At 32.4% G+C, this 16587-nt stretch overlaps 1 protein-coding gene across 2 annotated transcripts in view; it reads left to right on the forward strand.

Moving 5' to 3' along the window:
- The window catches only part of LOC124542255 (inactive histone-lysine N-methyltransferase 2E), a 144927-nt gene that overhangs the window by 89856 nt on the left and 38484 nt on the right, over positions 1 to 16587 (forward strand). The window contains exon 2 of one of the 2 annotated variants that reach the window (XM_047120214.1): positions 11692 to 11959. The exons of the other annotated variant lie outside the window; for it this stretch is intronic. Coding sequence (XP_046976170.1) covers positions 11878 to 11959 — 82 coding nt within the window. The 5' untranslated portion in view covers positions 11692 to 11877. The remainder of the gene's footprint in view (positions 1 to 11691; positions 11960 to 16587) is intronic. 2 annotated transcript variants of the gene reach the window in all.

Here is a 16587-nt window from a genome sequence, read left to right on the forward strand (position 1 = left end):
CTCGTTTTTTTTTTCAATGTTGGTAGAACCAAGCTCACCTGGAAACACGTGACTGGATACCGAAAATGCGGAATATTTTTTTGAGGACCGAGATTTTTCCATTCGTGCACTTATTCGTGCACCTGTGAACTCGTTTTTTCGCATGGACCTTTTTTAGTTGGCATGCATTTATAAATTTTCTTTGTATGTGTGTAAGTGCTCACCACATATAGACATTTCCATTGTAAAAATATTGCCATCTCTTTCATCGTTGTAGTCATTTTGTGTATTTGTGTGTGTGTGCTTCTACATCGACAATGCGTTTTAAGAATTAAGATAATCTTCTTTGGTTACTTACCCTTTAAACCGGAAACAACAACACTTAATACGGAGCTAGGCAATTAGGGTAATATTATTAGCATTTCAGGAAATTAGTTAGTAGGCGTCGTTTGGTATTCTGCCATATATATACACCAGCTTTTATGAGATCACCAGGGTGGAAATAAGGTCATTACGAAAACCTTAACCTGTTCCTGAAGGGTCATGGCCTTAAGACATTTATCTCATTATTTGATAGGTATATTATAACTAAGGTATTTACTTATGTCAAAAACCAGAGTATAGAAAGTTTTTAAAGTCTTAGAACTAGCACGCACTGGTAACTTTTGTCACGGTGACTGTTTCGTCACTCTTGTCAAGTCCGTGAATATGTATAGATGCAGACACAAATGTCATGTCGTAATGTGCGCGCACCTCCATACATATTCATGGACTCGACAAGAGTGACGAAACAGTCACCGTGACAAAAGTTACCAGTGCGCGCTAGTTCTTAGTGTAAAGAAACTTTCTTCCATCAGAAGCGAAAGCAAATCATTTTGTCTACTGCTATAAATACAATCAAACTAAAAATAAATAAATAGGTACTATACCGCTCGTATTGTTGAAACAACTTGTAAAAGTATATAATATGTTGGAGATTATGAATTTATGTATACGAACTCATTTATTAGAAAGGCAACGTTATGAAGTTTTATACATAGGTTGTCAGTTGAGAGATGTCAATGTTTTGTGTGAGCTGAGGTGGCCCAGTGGTTAGAACGCGTGCATCTTAACGGATGATTGCGGGTTCAAACCCAGGCAAGCACCTGTGCTTGATTTGTGTTTATAATTCATCTCGTGCTAGGCAGTGAAGGAAAACATCGTGAGGAAACCTGCATGAGTCTAATTTCATCTGCCACATGTGCATTCCACCAACCCGCATTGGAACAGCGTGGTGAAATATGTTCCAAACCCTCTCCTTAATGGAAGAGGAGGCCTAATCCCAGCAGTGGGAAATTTACAGGCTGTTACTATTGGTTTAAAAAACTGTCAGTGTTTGTTCCTTGGTTGAATGAGGCTCTTGGTGTCTTAGTCTTGGGACAGCTACAGCGCCAGACGTTCGTACTGATTGAAGTAATAATTTCAACATGTCAATAATTTAGATCCATTGGAATCCGCAACATACAAATGTTGTAACTAAAAATAATATTTAATATAAACAAAACACTCACAAGATCCGATCATACGTTCTTGGTACCAGCTAATTATATGTTCTCACGATATGTTAATGCAGAGAGCACAGCTGGAGACATAAAGTACTAAAATAAACCTTTCAACAAACATTGTTTATTTTAACATCTTTCTTATAAGTAATTTTCAATACACATTATTTTGAAACAAATATGACATTCATTTTAATTAATACAATTTTCTAACATAAGTTCATGTGCATATTAATACATAGATATATTTTGTTTTATGTATACCTAACTGAAAAACTACTAAATCAATATAGATTACATATAGAACTTTTACTACAAGATGAAGATGCTGGATTAGGCAATAATTGTGTTGTCAAAAGTTGTTGTAAGTAAAGCGTCTGCAGGGTACACGAAACCAATGCGTTCTGAAGGAATTATTATGGAGTGGACCGGAGATTTATCTGAGAAAAAAACCTATGCAATTGCAACAATATGTCAAATTTCTACTATTATTCGCCACAATTTTTCGTGTTTAATCGTTATCCATATAATTGTGTCTAAACTTAGTACCAAAAAGTTTAGTTTTAGGCGACTTCCATATTTCGCCGTTGGAGGCGCGCGGATCCTCTTGAATCGCCAATAGTTATAAATGAAGATGTCCATGAATGAAAGAGCTGAGAACATCACTAGAAATAGAGAAGTAGAAAAATCCTGTAAATAAATTTGAATAATAGAATTTTATTATGAGGATTCTGATCTTTGGATTACTTTTCCAACCATAATCCTCATTTGAATAGGTTAGAAGACACTTGCCTAATGGACTTTGACAGACTGTTTACTGAACCCTAATCCAATGCAGATTTAAGAGCCTATATAATGGAATTATCGGTTTTCGAATTTAAATCTCCCTAAGTGGATAAAGCACAATCTTGTTTAAGTATTTATTTGCCTCTTCATTGTATTCTTGACGTTTCAACTGAAGCTGGTGACGGCACATAAAATAAATTGAAAACGCATTTCTTTTTAGAACTGACGACCGTGATTGCGTAGTGTGTAAACCTGTTTTCATGGGTCTGACACCACTCTGAGGTCAAGGTTGATTTCACAACCGAGTTTATATAGAAAAAGTTTATTAGTTTTCTATGTCGTCTTGGGTCTGGATGTTTGTGGTACCGTCATTACTTCTCATTTTCCATAACACAAGTACTTTAGTTGCATACATTGGGATCAGGGTAATGTATGTGATGTTGTCCAATATTTTTAGAACTATGTTGGTGTACAAAATCAGAACAATTAAAAGTAAATGAAACATTTACGGATTCGACTATTAGGGAGACCGTTGGTCAAACAATGCTACGTCCTATTCTTTCAAATGCCAAATCAATGGTGTGAGAAAGGGAGAACATATTTTAAGTAAACACTCACAAAATAACGTTGTCACGTAAGACCGTTAATGTCCTCACAGGAATAATAGTATCTGTAGTATAAAAATCTATAAAATTAAAAGACCCCCTCTACATATTTCAATGTAAGATTGCACACGTCCTCTAGGGTGGGAACAATTGTTCTAGATGATTCGATACTCTAAAATAAAACCAAGCATCGTTCAAGGCTTTGTGAATAGCAAAGGGTGTATGAGCACCGCGCTCTTATGCGTAGGGTGGAGTGCCCTTTGTGGTTTAGTTGCTGTATCAATGAGATGCTTTCAGAACAGTGGGTTTCTTTGGTAGTTTCTCTAGTACACCTGCGTGAAATATTATTGGTCTTTTTCCTGCTACTAGACATTTTTTTTAATATTTTTAAAGAGATCGTTTAGTAATACCGCTTTGCCCTATAAATTGAACGGAATAAACTATAGAGCTCTTTAAAATTCATGTGTTTTGTAGATTTTAACTTGAGAACTTCGGTGAAACAAAGGATTATTTTTCGGAATGCATTAATAAGTGAAAAAAATAATCTATGTAATGTTAGGAAACATGGGATTTAAGGATATGCTTATATATACACAAGTAAGTATTCTCCAAAATATTAAAATAAAATAATTTATAAATCACAACTCACAAAAGCGACGTAATCAAAGTTCTTGATTTACTCCATTTGAAAATGTTCAACTAGTAATAACTAAAACTTAACTAATAATTATGAAATCTCATTTCTCAGAAACATGTAATTTATTTAACAGTAACACGGTCATCAATAACGGCAATCAGTTCAAAGGATTTACGCTTTTCAATAAACCATCGCTAACAAGTTCGATGTGTCTAATAAAAAAGAATTGAACACCGCAAATGCCACCGAAGCCACCTGTTGTTCATTTCCTTTCAACGCTTAAAGCGCTAAATTATAAATGCTTAAATGTAGAAATGTAGTCCTTGAAATAGAATACTATTTCTCTGTATTCTTTCAATTCTTTACAGATGAATTGTCCTGTTTTACCAACGTATTGATCTCCGTTGGATTTTAAAGCGAATAGAATATAGATTAATTGTTACTTAAAGAACTAAATATTCGTGTATTATATCTAATTACTTTTTTTGTTCCATTTGCTGTCGAACCGCTTGGCCCTTGGAGTAGTGGTGCAAAAAGCTTCATTAAAAGTATAACACCTCGCCTCATTGCCTCCCCTGGTGACAAGAGGGCTGGTTCGTTTTTTGCCCCAAGGATCGGAATTGCGATTCAACGGGGAAATGCTGCTAGCATTCTTGTCACCATTCCACGCGGTCAAGATTTATACAGTAACTATTTTAGTTCATATTTGTATATATATATTTAAGCATTTAATATTGTTAATTCTTATGTTAATAAATGCTTTAAAATTGTTACTATTATATAGATATAATAGTATAGGCTACCTTTTGGCTAATGAACACTATTTCGTTTAGGGCGTAGCGACTGTTAGTCGATAAATCTATATTATGGAATACGAGTAGCTCGCGGATTTACGGTCTCGGTAGTGATGTTCAAGTTTGCTTCATACCAAATTTCATCAAATTCTGTTCAGCGGTTTGGTCGTGATAGATCGAGAAACAGGCAGAGTTACTATCACATAAATAATACTAATATAGCTTATGCTACTGCATAGGTCTACAATGATTTATAAATTTTTGATTTGATAACAATCCGCAAATAAATATTTGATGGCAGCAGTTACTATGCTATCATCGCAATAGCACCACTTATCCCATTATTTAGAACTGTAAGCAATTTGATCCATTCGGCACGGATAATGTGGCGAAAAATATATATGGAAAAAATTATACTTTCGCCCGCGCTTTTTGCTAACCGTTACGACATGGAAATCTTCAAGAAAAGAGCGTACTCCTTCTACTACCTCCCTCGGTGTTTCAGATGTCCATAGGTAGCCACTTTCCATTAGGTGAGCATTCTGTTTGTTTACCCCCTACAACTTAAAAATAAATTGGAAACTAATTTGTGCCCATACCTAAAAATTATATATATATATATATATGCTCTCAGACTGTCAATCCAAAATAGCGTTACGGATTATTGCAATTTGGCGGCAGAATAATTGATGAGTAAATGGTAAACACACAAATCTATCGATCGTGAATAAAATATAATAATCGCCTGAACAAAACCCGGACATAAATTTAATTAAATACTATACTTATTTTATTTTAGAAGATCTTAAATTGACATGAGTTGTATAATTGAAAATACTATAAACGAACGTAATAAGCCGACTTTTAATATTCACAATACTGGAATTTATAAGGGAAGTCAATTACACTACGCGTCTGCCTTTAATTTATTCATTAAAGCACAAATTAGATCGACAGCTCGATATTGCTTTCGCGGGTTTGATTCTGCTTCTGATAGGAGTTTATGTTCTCCTATTACTACAAATATAAAATTATCAATAGGAATCTCCGAAATGATATTTTCATAATATTCATCTAATGTCGAGTTCACACATTTGCAAAATAGATAACGATCTCGGATGTATCGGAACATCTCATTTTTATCTGGTGCGCTTTTTCATTCTGCGAATGAACGGAGAAAAGATGACATCAGTACCACATGTCAAGAGCAAGTATCCTGGATAATTGTCCGAAAGAAGAATGACCGACCAGTCTTAAAGGCAAATGGACAACGACAAAACGCAAACGCAAAAGCCTAGTCATTGATCGACTATAATTATACTCCATAATATGTGAGATTGGTGACGATTAGGGCTTTCATGTATCCTGATATATTCTTCTTAATAACCAAGTTTTAATACTTGTAGGTATATACATAGAAGTATTTATTTAAGTCTTCTATGCCTTAAGTTTCTGATTGTGCTGAAACTTTGGGTGAACAGGTCTGCGTATGACAGCAAAGGCTAACCCCAAAAAAATGTCTATAGTCTTTAAAAATAATAGTTTGATACCTACACAAGTTTCATTTTACCAGTTCGATTCTAGACCGAGCTATTAGTTAATTATAAAATTATTCAATTACTAATATTCCTATTTACCCCTCCTTTTAAGCTTATCGCTTGTTTTAGGAGTGGGGATGACAATAAATGGACCCTTAGAAACAATTTGTACCTACTATATATTCAATAAACTTCACGAAACATTTTGTTTAAAATTCAACCGTATATAAAATAGGCTTAAAGATCTTATAAATACTAAACGCGAGTTTTATAAGTTAGTAATACAGATTTTTATGAAGCGCTAAATCGGCTAGAAACACAATTCCCTCGACCTTGGCGTAGCAGTAATGTTTACGTTTTAAAAAGATTTATATTAACGTGTATGATAAAATGTTTAGAACGCCATGGATCACGTTTACGATGGCAATTTGTATTCAGCTATCTGAAATAATGTTTTTAAAGGGAAATATTTAGTTTTATAGATAGTCTAGAAATCTAGCGACTCGACCCGGCTTCGCACGGGTGCATACTAAATATTCTACAGCATTTGTTTATTTTCGTCATCACATTAGAAACTTCGTAAATTATCAGTGTTTCTTTACTATATTGTCTATTATATACAAAAACCTTCCTCTCGAATCACTCTATCTTAAAAAAAAACCGCATCAAAATAATTTGCGTCGTTTTAAAGATATAATAACACATAGGGACAGACAGCGACTTTGTTTCATACTATGTAATGATATCTACATATATATGTATGTATCTTTACTGACTATGTAATTCGCGTGAATATGCATATATATTCAAACAAAAATTTTGCTTACTGCTTTGATCGTAGGTAACGCTTTTTTATTTACACGAAGTAGTCAGTGAAATGGGCAACGGTGACACCATACTAAGTGGCACTATAATAAATATTCATATCCGAGGAACTAAAATGTTATGTCCCTTGTGCCTGTAGTGTACTGGCTCACTCATCCTATCCACTACTACAAATACAATAATACTACTGCTGTGTGGCGTTAAAATATATTTGATGTAGGTTATGTAGACACAATATTCTACCAAGTATTAATACACAACTGCCTCCTGTTATTGGCAAAGTCCAAAAATAAATTAATCAGGCCTTGCAAATAAAAAATAAATTTAGAGTCTCAAAATAGAATGTAAATAGGTTTACTATTTACATTATTTCTTAATTTGGCTTGTCTTATAAAATACGAGATATAAAAATACAGATAGTATTATAGTGATGTCATTAGGTAATTTTATTTTGTGTTCTTGTGAGCAATGAACATAAAAATTGATTGCCTAGTTGAATAGAGTATATTTTGATTATGATTTCAAATATGTACATCTGAGCTTTCAGCACATTATATAACGAAAATATGTTGTAATTGTGACACGTGTGCCTTGGATATGTCGTTAATCCTTATCAATATCTGTAATATACATGAGAAGATGATTTTATTTATCGGTTTATTTAATTATTGGTTCACGGTCTAGCCGACCATAATATACTTATTTACTAGCTGAATTAGATTTGTTTGATATCAATTACAAGACCCTGTTAACAATTGTTACTCAATTTAGCCCCTCAAGAGGAGAATTAAAATAAGTCCTAGCCTATGGCTTTTCCTAGAGCTCAAACTAGCTACGTTTAACTGTTTAAGAGTGAAATAATAACAGACAGAGTTACTTTTTTATGGTATAGGTTGGCGGACAAGCATATGGGCTACCTGATGGTAAGTGGTCACCAACATCCATAGACAATGAATCTAAGAAATATTAACTATTCCTTACATCGTCAATGTGCTGCCAATCTTGGGAACTAAGATGTTATATCCCTTGTGCCTGTAGTTACACTGGCTCACTCAAACCGGAACACAACAATACTGAGTACTGTTATTTGGCGGTAGAATAACTGATGAGTACTTTAACTTTTTTACATCACATATCAATAAGTACAAACAATAACAATTATATAACGTAATTATATAAAAGGTAATTTAGACTTTATTATTTCACAATTCGTACACTGAAATAAGAGATAGTACTAGTTAGCTAATAATAGTTTAACTATTAAACAATTATATTGATTAGTAATTTAATAAAAATTTCAAAGGTACAAATAGATATAAAGTATTGCAACAAAAAACCTAAACCCCCTTTCACGGCGGATTAGGCGGAAACGACTATATTTACGAAATAAACTAACCGTTATTACTCATCGATCTCGCGTCAAATCTTACGAAATTTAGAGGCGATTGCGTCCCGAACTTTTAACTAGCGGATGTAGCTGCTACAGATACTCGAAGAATCCATCAAGTCTGGCTACGATCACGTCAAAGTTTACGATAGTTGTTTTTTTTTTTAATTTCCTTGCCGATGGTGTTAGAGGAAGCGTTTCTTTGTAATTTATAAATAACTCGCCCAGTTATTGTGTAATGCGAGTTCTGTTTAATGCGTGTATTAAAACGTTTATTTTTTAACAACCAAGGAGAACATTTTATATTGTTTCATTGACGATTCCAGTTCAAGAACAGTGTTGCCAGATTAGTAAATTTAACACTTAATGCAGAAAATAAAATGGATATAGGGATGTTGTCATGAAGTTCCGAAATGAAGCAAGAAATATACTCAATTTTTTAATTTACTTTTTTGTTGTTGGTAATAATATCAAGGTTTTTCATGAGTAATAAATGTAATTTTCGCGGTTGTTTTTTGTTTGATGGAGTTAAAATAATGTGCCGCTTTAGCAAGATTACAAACGCCAACCAGCAAAAATACAAGCGATTGTTAAATTAAGCCAAAATTGTAGAGTTAAATATAAAACATACCGAGTATGGAAATCAGCGATCTTAGCAGGAATTTGAGTGAAATCCGACATTATTTTTGTTTTTAATTTATATGGCAATCTGAAGGAAGGAAAAGTAACAGCTTTTATATCCTGCTGGGCTAATGCCTCCTCTACTTCTGTTTGGGGCTAATTCCACCTAGCTGCTCCGATATGGCGAGGTAAATACACATGTGGCAGCATTTCATTGAAATTAGATAAATATATCTTTCCTCGCATTGTTTGCTTTTACTGCTGAGTGCAACAGGAATTACAAAACATATTAGGCACATGTAAATTCAGCGGTAGATCTGGATTTAAAACCGCAATTATCAGCTTAGGTGTACTGGTCAATCGGCTATTTAGAGTCTGATATACGGAAAACTGCAATTTTATTTTATTTTCATACCTATCTAGTTTCAGTAGATAGATAGATAGAAATAAAGGACTTGAGACAAAACGATATAATTACCCAGTTATTTGGGATCAGCGAAATTGTGTACATCTATAGAACAGATATTGAAAACACCCTGTATCGAACATAAATGATATACACCATGTATATAACAGTAAATGTATACAGACATACATACTCTAATACAATTAGTAGTTGTATTGAACCAAGAGATTTATCCACCCGTACGGTAATGGTGCTGCTACACAGTAGGAACAAAATGTTTTAAGACATTATTCATAGTATAAAACAGAGTCGCTTACCGCTGTCTCTGTGTATGGTTATGTCTTTAAATTGATAGAGTGATTTAAGAGGTTGATAGTTAAGCTGTGAGAAAGTCCTTGTGAAACTATCTCAGGCAGACAAATTTGACATTGGATTTATTTTCCGAAATCCAATCAATCTTTAGAACAAAATTTAAAAACATTAATGTTTAATTATGTTATATAACAATAAAACTATTTGTTACAATTTGTAATAAATTGTGGTGTAAAATATTAGTCGGAAGATAATCACGAGTATATCTTTCGCATCAGATATGGTAACACTATCGCCTAATGAGGGTAGGAAGTAACACAAATATAATAATCGTCTCTACTTTTATGTGGTTCACAATAAGCGCAATAATCTCAGTATTCACAGTGATATTCGCAATAACTTAATCACAAGACTTTTAATTAGATAGCTAGGTGTAACGAGCAACAGAAACAGACGTTCGCTGTGTCTGCCCCGGCGTTCCGTTAGTGCGGATTGCCACGCCATCTGTCGGCCAGCTACGCACTTTGCCTCCTAAAAAGTCAACTCAGCGCCTTTTTATTATTTACGCCGACATATTTAATAATATATTTTAACATTCTATAAATCCAGTGTGGCAGCACCATAATGCATCTTACCGCAAGCTATGTGTTTCTGTCATGTGTCAAATAACTTTAATGGGTATATACTAGCAAAACTTACAACTTTATAATATAACTTGATCTATCCTATACCCTAAAATACACTCATAAAATAACCATTCCTAAAGCTAAACCAACGTAGTATTGTGTTTTCAGCCCACAGATGGGCTAAGTAATACCAAATTTCTTTATACAGATAGATCTGCAACAGAAAAAATAAATGCAAGTTTCATAGCGAGAGCGGGATCGCGAGAATTAAAGACACATGAAATGTCAGTGTTGCTATTTTAAAACAACCACAACCCATGAAACAAGTGACATGTGTTTTTGTGTCGGCTGTGTTTCATAATGATCACCTTCATTGTCTTTTCCATATAATTCGTACAATAGCTAGTAATTTTATGTTAATTACAACAAAAGTTTCAAATTGAACGCATGACCGGTTGAATTGATTTAATTAATGCTTTGTATGGGCCGAGTTGCTTTATGTTAAATTAGTAAAGCGATAAACGAGGTCAACGACCGCAATTTATATTACAGCTTTTTTACAAAAAAAAATCTGTTTATTTCGTAATAAATTAAGTTGTCAGATATATTATAACAACACTACTATGATTTGATGAAGAATCCTTGTTGGGCCACCTGATGGAAAGTGGTCACCATCACCCATAGACAACGAAGCTGTAAGAAATATTAACTATTCCTTACATGTTATGTCCCTTGTGCCTGTAGTTACACTGGCTCACTCACCTTTCAAACCGGAACACAACAATACTGAGTACTGTTATTTGGCGGTAGAATAACTGATGAGTGGGTGGTACCTACCCAGACGGGCTTGCACAAAGCCCTACCACCAAGAGATAACGTAAGATAGAGCATATTATATTACGCAAGATATAGCATATAGCATATATATATGTTCTATCTTACGTTATCTACTGATACATATATTTATTAGTGAATTTCGAATCTTGAATTAACAGGAGATTTGACTTTAATTTATCATATACCTAATACTTATTTGTGAAGTTATTACAGTCTTATCTTTTATACATTTGATATAATATAGATAATATATAGGTAGAGGATATCTGAACATCGAATCAAAAAGATATGTCAAAGAAACGTTCAAAACGTACTGTGCCCAAATATGTATGTAAAATTTTGCCATAAAAAGTGATTGCAATACCACACGCGATAAATACATGTAACATAGCAATTTGTAATATATGCATTTTTTATTTATATTCTATTTACGGTAATTGTAGAATAGAATTCATTGTGAGCGTTAAATTCGGAATATTACATATACACGTATAATAGGTAAAGTAAATACATATAACAATGAAGGATTACATTTAAAAGTAAAGTTCTGTTCCCTTTTAGTACCTTGTTAAGTCAATTTTTATGCTATTTTATGAATGACTGGTTTCAATTTGCAATATTTAATTTTTACACAATGGTTTATTTCAACAGATTATTCCAAAATTTTTGCTGTTAAAGCCAAAGCATAGCATCTCAAAAATAACCTACCCCATAAAACCTTTGTGCTCTCGAACTCTTTCGTACGTCCCAAAAGTCTACCCCTTCAAATATTTTAATAAATTTCCTTTTCTTTCCAGGAATCAAACCAAGCAATAAAACTTAAATTTACGACAAAAGAGAAAACAAAATAGAATCAAATGGAAAAGTGTAAACGCGAAAGACATATCAAACATATATCATGTCCTAAATGAAAGTGAAGTTGTTAAGTTATAAATGAAACAAGTGAAGTGATCTTTTGGTGATATGGATGAATAAACGCTGTAATGGGGTGTGGCCAGAGCAAAATTAATCTTTATCCGAGAAGAAATAAAAATGGCGGAAAAGGGAATAGTGCCAAAAAGTCAGGTGAGATTTAACACGATTATGATCGATGGCAAACAGTTTATTAACTAAACTAAAGAAACAGGATGAAATTTAATTTGAACTCACTTTAAAACAGTTTCATATATTACTATTTTAACTTTTTTCCAAGTTAAATAACTTTAAATACTTCGCACTAACTCACTTGGCTTTGTGTATTTAACATATGTTACACAGTTTAAAAAAAATGTGGTCCATTTTTGCACAGCACATATTTTGTCGTCTATCTATATCACTAATATGAATTTGTTCTGATATGTTTGTATGTTGCAAGTGATTACTCTTTTAATTTAAAAAATAAATCGTTTTTACGGTTTATAGGGAGACATCTTTCAAATTTAATGAACCCATGTTTTTCAGGAGTTCATATAGTTAGTCAGTCAGGACATTCTCTGTTATTTAAAATATTTCAAATTCAGAACGATCGTCAAAGGAAACTTCAAATATTATTCAGAGCCTAAGTGCATACTGAATCAAAACAGTTATATTTCTGTCAGTATTGAGTTGAACTATTCTTTTATTCAATAAATGGTCAGACAACAACGACCTTATAGGAAATAAGAATAAAACACAAAAACTTAAATTTTTAAATAAATTTTTTTGAAAAACATATCAAATTTAAAATCAGATAATACAATTGATATTACCGAAAAACTTTAGGTTTAAAAATCTATTTATTTATTCTTAAGACAATTCGCCTCTTCAAACTAGTTCATAAATAAAAGTCTTATAAAATTGTCATTTATTTGTACCAAGAAATTCAAGATCTTAAAACAATGAGGAACATAAAGAAGTATCTGACTATCGTTTCGTTAATTTGAAGATCGTGATGTTATTCCTATATCTTTAAAGTTTTTTTTTTTTTTAAACTTGCTTCTGGTATTATAATACTTTTAAATTGCATATTATACAGGTACTCTAGTCGACCCTCAAATCAAATCAAATCAATTTTATTCACCTTCACAATAAAGCGTTTTTGTATCGTCAATATTTAAACATTACCACCGTTTCGGCAGCAACCTCCAGTGGCAAGAAACTCGCATCGTTTTCTACCATCAAACCAATTACTAATACTCAGTCATCAGCGTTACAGAGTATTGCACTGTTCCGGTTTGAATTCGATGTGGCTAATAGCACATAACATCTTCGAATACTGGATTAGGGACGTTTATGATTGGATTATCTTGAAATACCAATAATCTAAAGGGAACAGTTAAGGTTGTCATTTGTTTATCGTCCTAAAATACTTGAAAAAATATTCGGACCGAATTATTGTTTAACGCGGATAATATTTTCGAGTTATACTTATGTTTACTTTATCTATTGTCCTTTTTTAAGTTATTTATATTCGAATTCCAAATCAGAATTAGTTGGCTTGATTTTCGTATAACAGGCCTTTTAAGGAAAATCCATTTGACTTTTCAGATATGGGCATAATTCAGTGTAAAGTTATCGGTGCACAGGTTTCACAATAATTGTGATCTTGGTTTTAGTGCTAAATTAATAAATAAACAACTCAATCCAATGACAATTAATATATGTATACTTTATTCAAGTAGGATTTTACAAGCACTTTTGAATTGTCATTTTACAAACTATATTAAGTGTAGCTACTATCGGTTCGAAATGTAGGTTCTAACGAGAAAAACCGGTAAGAAACTCAGAAGTTAGTCTTTGCCAACTTTTAATATACAAAGTTATGCTTGTTAAATACCATTGGGTGCATACTTAATCGTATATATAATATATGTAAGATTAAGTATGTACCAATATATGTCTGGAAGTGAACAAGTATTAGCTCTACGCTTTTTTATCATCTATATAATCTTGTATTGAATAATATGCTAATATATTTTTTATAAGTTGAATTTATGAATCGACAAATTTTAAAAATATCTGCGCATTTTATTATAGAAACGTATACTTTGCCCCAAGAAGGATTTATTGACTTTGCAGAGTCGTAAGCTTGGCATTACAAACTCCCTACGTCTTACGTTTATTAAATGAAATGAATAAATAATCAAATTTAAACATTTTAATTATGAACCGATTTTACTTCAGTATGTATAAGGCGTATTAATTTAACGCAAAACTAAGATGATATATATATTAATTATACCATAAATTGTCTATGATTTATGGCCCAACTGTTCCAACCTCAACCCTATAACGTTTTGATATAACCGCTACCAAACAGACAGCAAACCTTGCCTCGTACTTGGTAACAATTCAAGTGATGACTTAAATGAAATATCCTTAACACAAAGTGGGTACATTTATTGAATAGAACAATGAATGTTGTTAAGATCAATCTTAATGGAGTGCCAAAAGATCCACGCAATATAACCTTTTGTTATTAACTTACACCATTTTGCTTTTATAACATATTCTCCAGATGTTATCACTGATGTTTTCAAGCGTAGCTAATTCCGCAACGGTGCTTAGTGAATATGTCACCGTAAGATTACAAAATTCGTTAGATTAAAATCTATCTCGTGAGATTGTAAACTGTCGAAATATTGTGAACCGTGAAATATGATTGTAATTTATCGTATTATTTTTCACTATATTGTAATCTATAGAAGTTAAACTGTTAGATAACAATCTGTCCCGCGTCAAATTGTCAACTGTCGAAAACATCGACAAATCTTTCATTCCATCATCATTTTCATTCATCGACATCTTGCGTTGTATGAAATTATATTATACCTTAGATTATAAAACAAACATATGTTTATGGATTGGTAACGAATGGAAACGCTTTTATTTCTTCGTTTTAATATTGCGCGCGATCCTTTCACGTTTTGGCTGCCATATGCACTGGTTTTCTTATGTTTCTTCGTGTCTTTATCTATACATATAAAAAAATTGGAGTATCTGTTTATAATATAAATAACCGCTAAAATGTAACCGCTTTTACTAACATATGTAGTTACCATAGTTAACATAGTAGGCCGTGAAAGAACAACGCAGACATACATATAGACAGGGTTTAAGATCTACTAAGATTTTTTTTGTAAATGTTATAAGTCTGTGGAAGTACAAAAAAGATTGATAGTATACTGACTGACTAGGTATGTAATTTGAATTTAACAAAAAAAAAATTAATCAATACGTTTATTTCGCAGATTTTACTATAACTTATGAATTCCGTATTAGGTAGCTTTTGTTTTATTAAGTCGTTAGTGGGAGGCATCTGCGCGGTGCGTTTACTATTATTTTATATACAATTATAAAAAATAAAGTAGCCTAAGTTACTTCTTATTGCATCAGCTATCTGCCAGTGAAAGTCCCGCTAAAATCGGTTAAGATAGATAAAATTGTATAAAATATTATTTTGGTATATGTACCGTAACTACATATGTTAGTAAAAGCGGTTACATTTTAATATTATAAACAGATACTCCAATTTTTTAGGTTTTTTTATCATAAACAAAAACTTCGTTGTATGTAAAAATCACACTTTCGTTTTTAGATTGTATAAAGCCTTCCATAAAAGTTCGTTTAAATAAATAAACTCATGTAAAGGCAACCATTCACTCAACACTCGCAGACATTAAATGATAATATCCGTAACACAATATGGATGTTAGGGGTTTTATAAGAAGTTACGTTCCAAGAAATAAGATAAAAGCAATTTCACACACCACCGACGTCCGCACCTCTCTAATAGATCTTATTTATGCCTCAATTTCAGCACTGTGGATGCTTATACAGTCATAAAATATTTTCATTCAATTCCTCTCACTATAAAGACAATTTAAATATGGAATAGGATCATGATGTTGGTAATACAGTAACCGGTAAAAGTATAACGGGGAAAAGGAATCTTCTACTACATATTATGTTATATTCGTTTTTTGACGGAGATTGTATATTCTTTCTCTACTTTATTTGTAAAAATTTGCACGTATATTCGTCAGTACCTTAGCACCAGTAAGGACCATTAGAATCCTAAAACTGCAATTATCGATGTATCTATAATTTTGTTAGCTAGATGATGTTAATATGCTTTTTGTAACTCGTTGCTAGATGGCGTGGCAATATAATCACTTTTATACCGTTGGTTGAACGTTAAGAAAATTGGTATTACCAATTTGGTATCATTTATTATGAACTCTTTTGACAGTCCATCTGCTGGGTTAAAAATCAATAATATTAAAGTAAAAAGATAAAATATAACGGGAATAAAATCACAATGCTGGTTTTATAAAAAAAAAGATTATCACTAAATATATTATACAATTATATAATCTATATACTTTTGAAGACGAATATAAGACTGCCTTACAATCATATACATATCTACATTAGGCAATTAATAAAAGAACTTATTTCCTTGTTACATATTTAATTAAAAATATATATTACCTCGTACACTTATTTTTGTCATTATATAATAAGACAGACATTAATAATATCTAGATCATAAGATATGTGAATGCTATAAAAACTCTTTGCAGAAATACAATAGCATTGTATTGAATTATATCGACAAATACCCCAGACCGCGTCGAATGGTACTGAAAAATATCTGAAAGTACCGATAGAGCAATTACAGGCCGCCGTCACGTCAGAGACTTCACTGCGGGACGTGTCTATTGATCCTGTAT

Source organism: Vanessa cardui, chromosome 2 (genome assembly GCF_905220365.1).
Source record: "Vanessa cardui chromosome 2, ilVanCard2.1, whole genome shotgun sequence".
NCBI classification, from domain to species: Eukaryota; Metazoa; Arthropoda; class Insecta; order Lepidoptera; family Nymphalidae; genus Vanessa; species Vanessa cardui.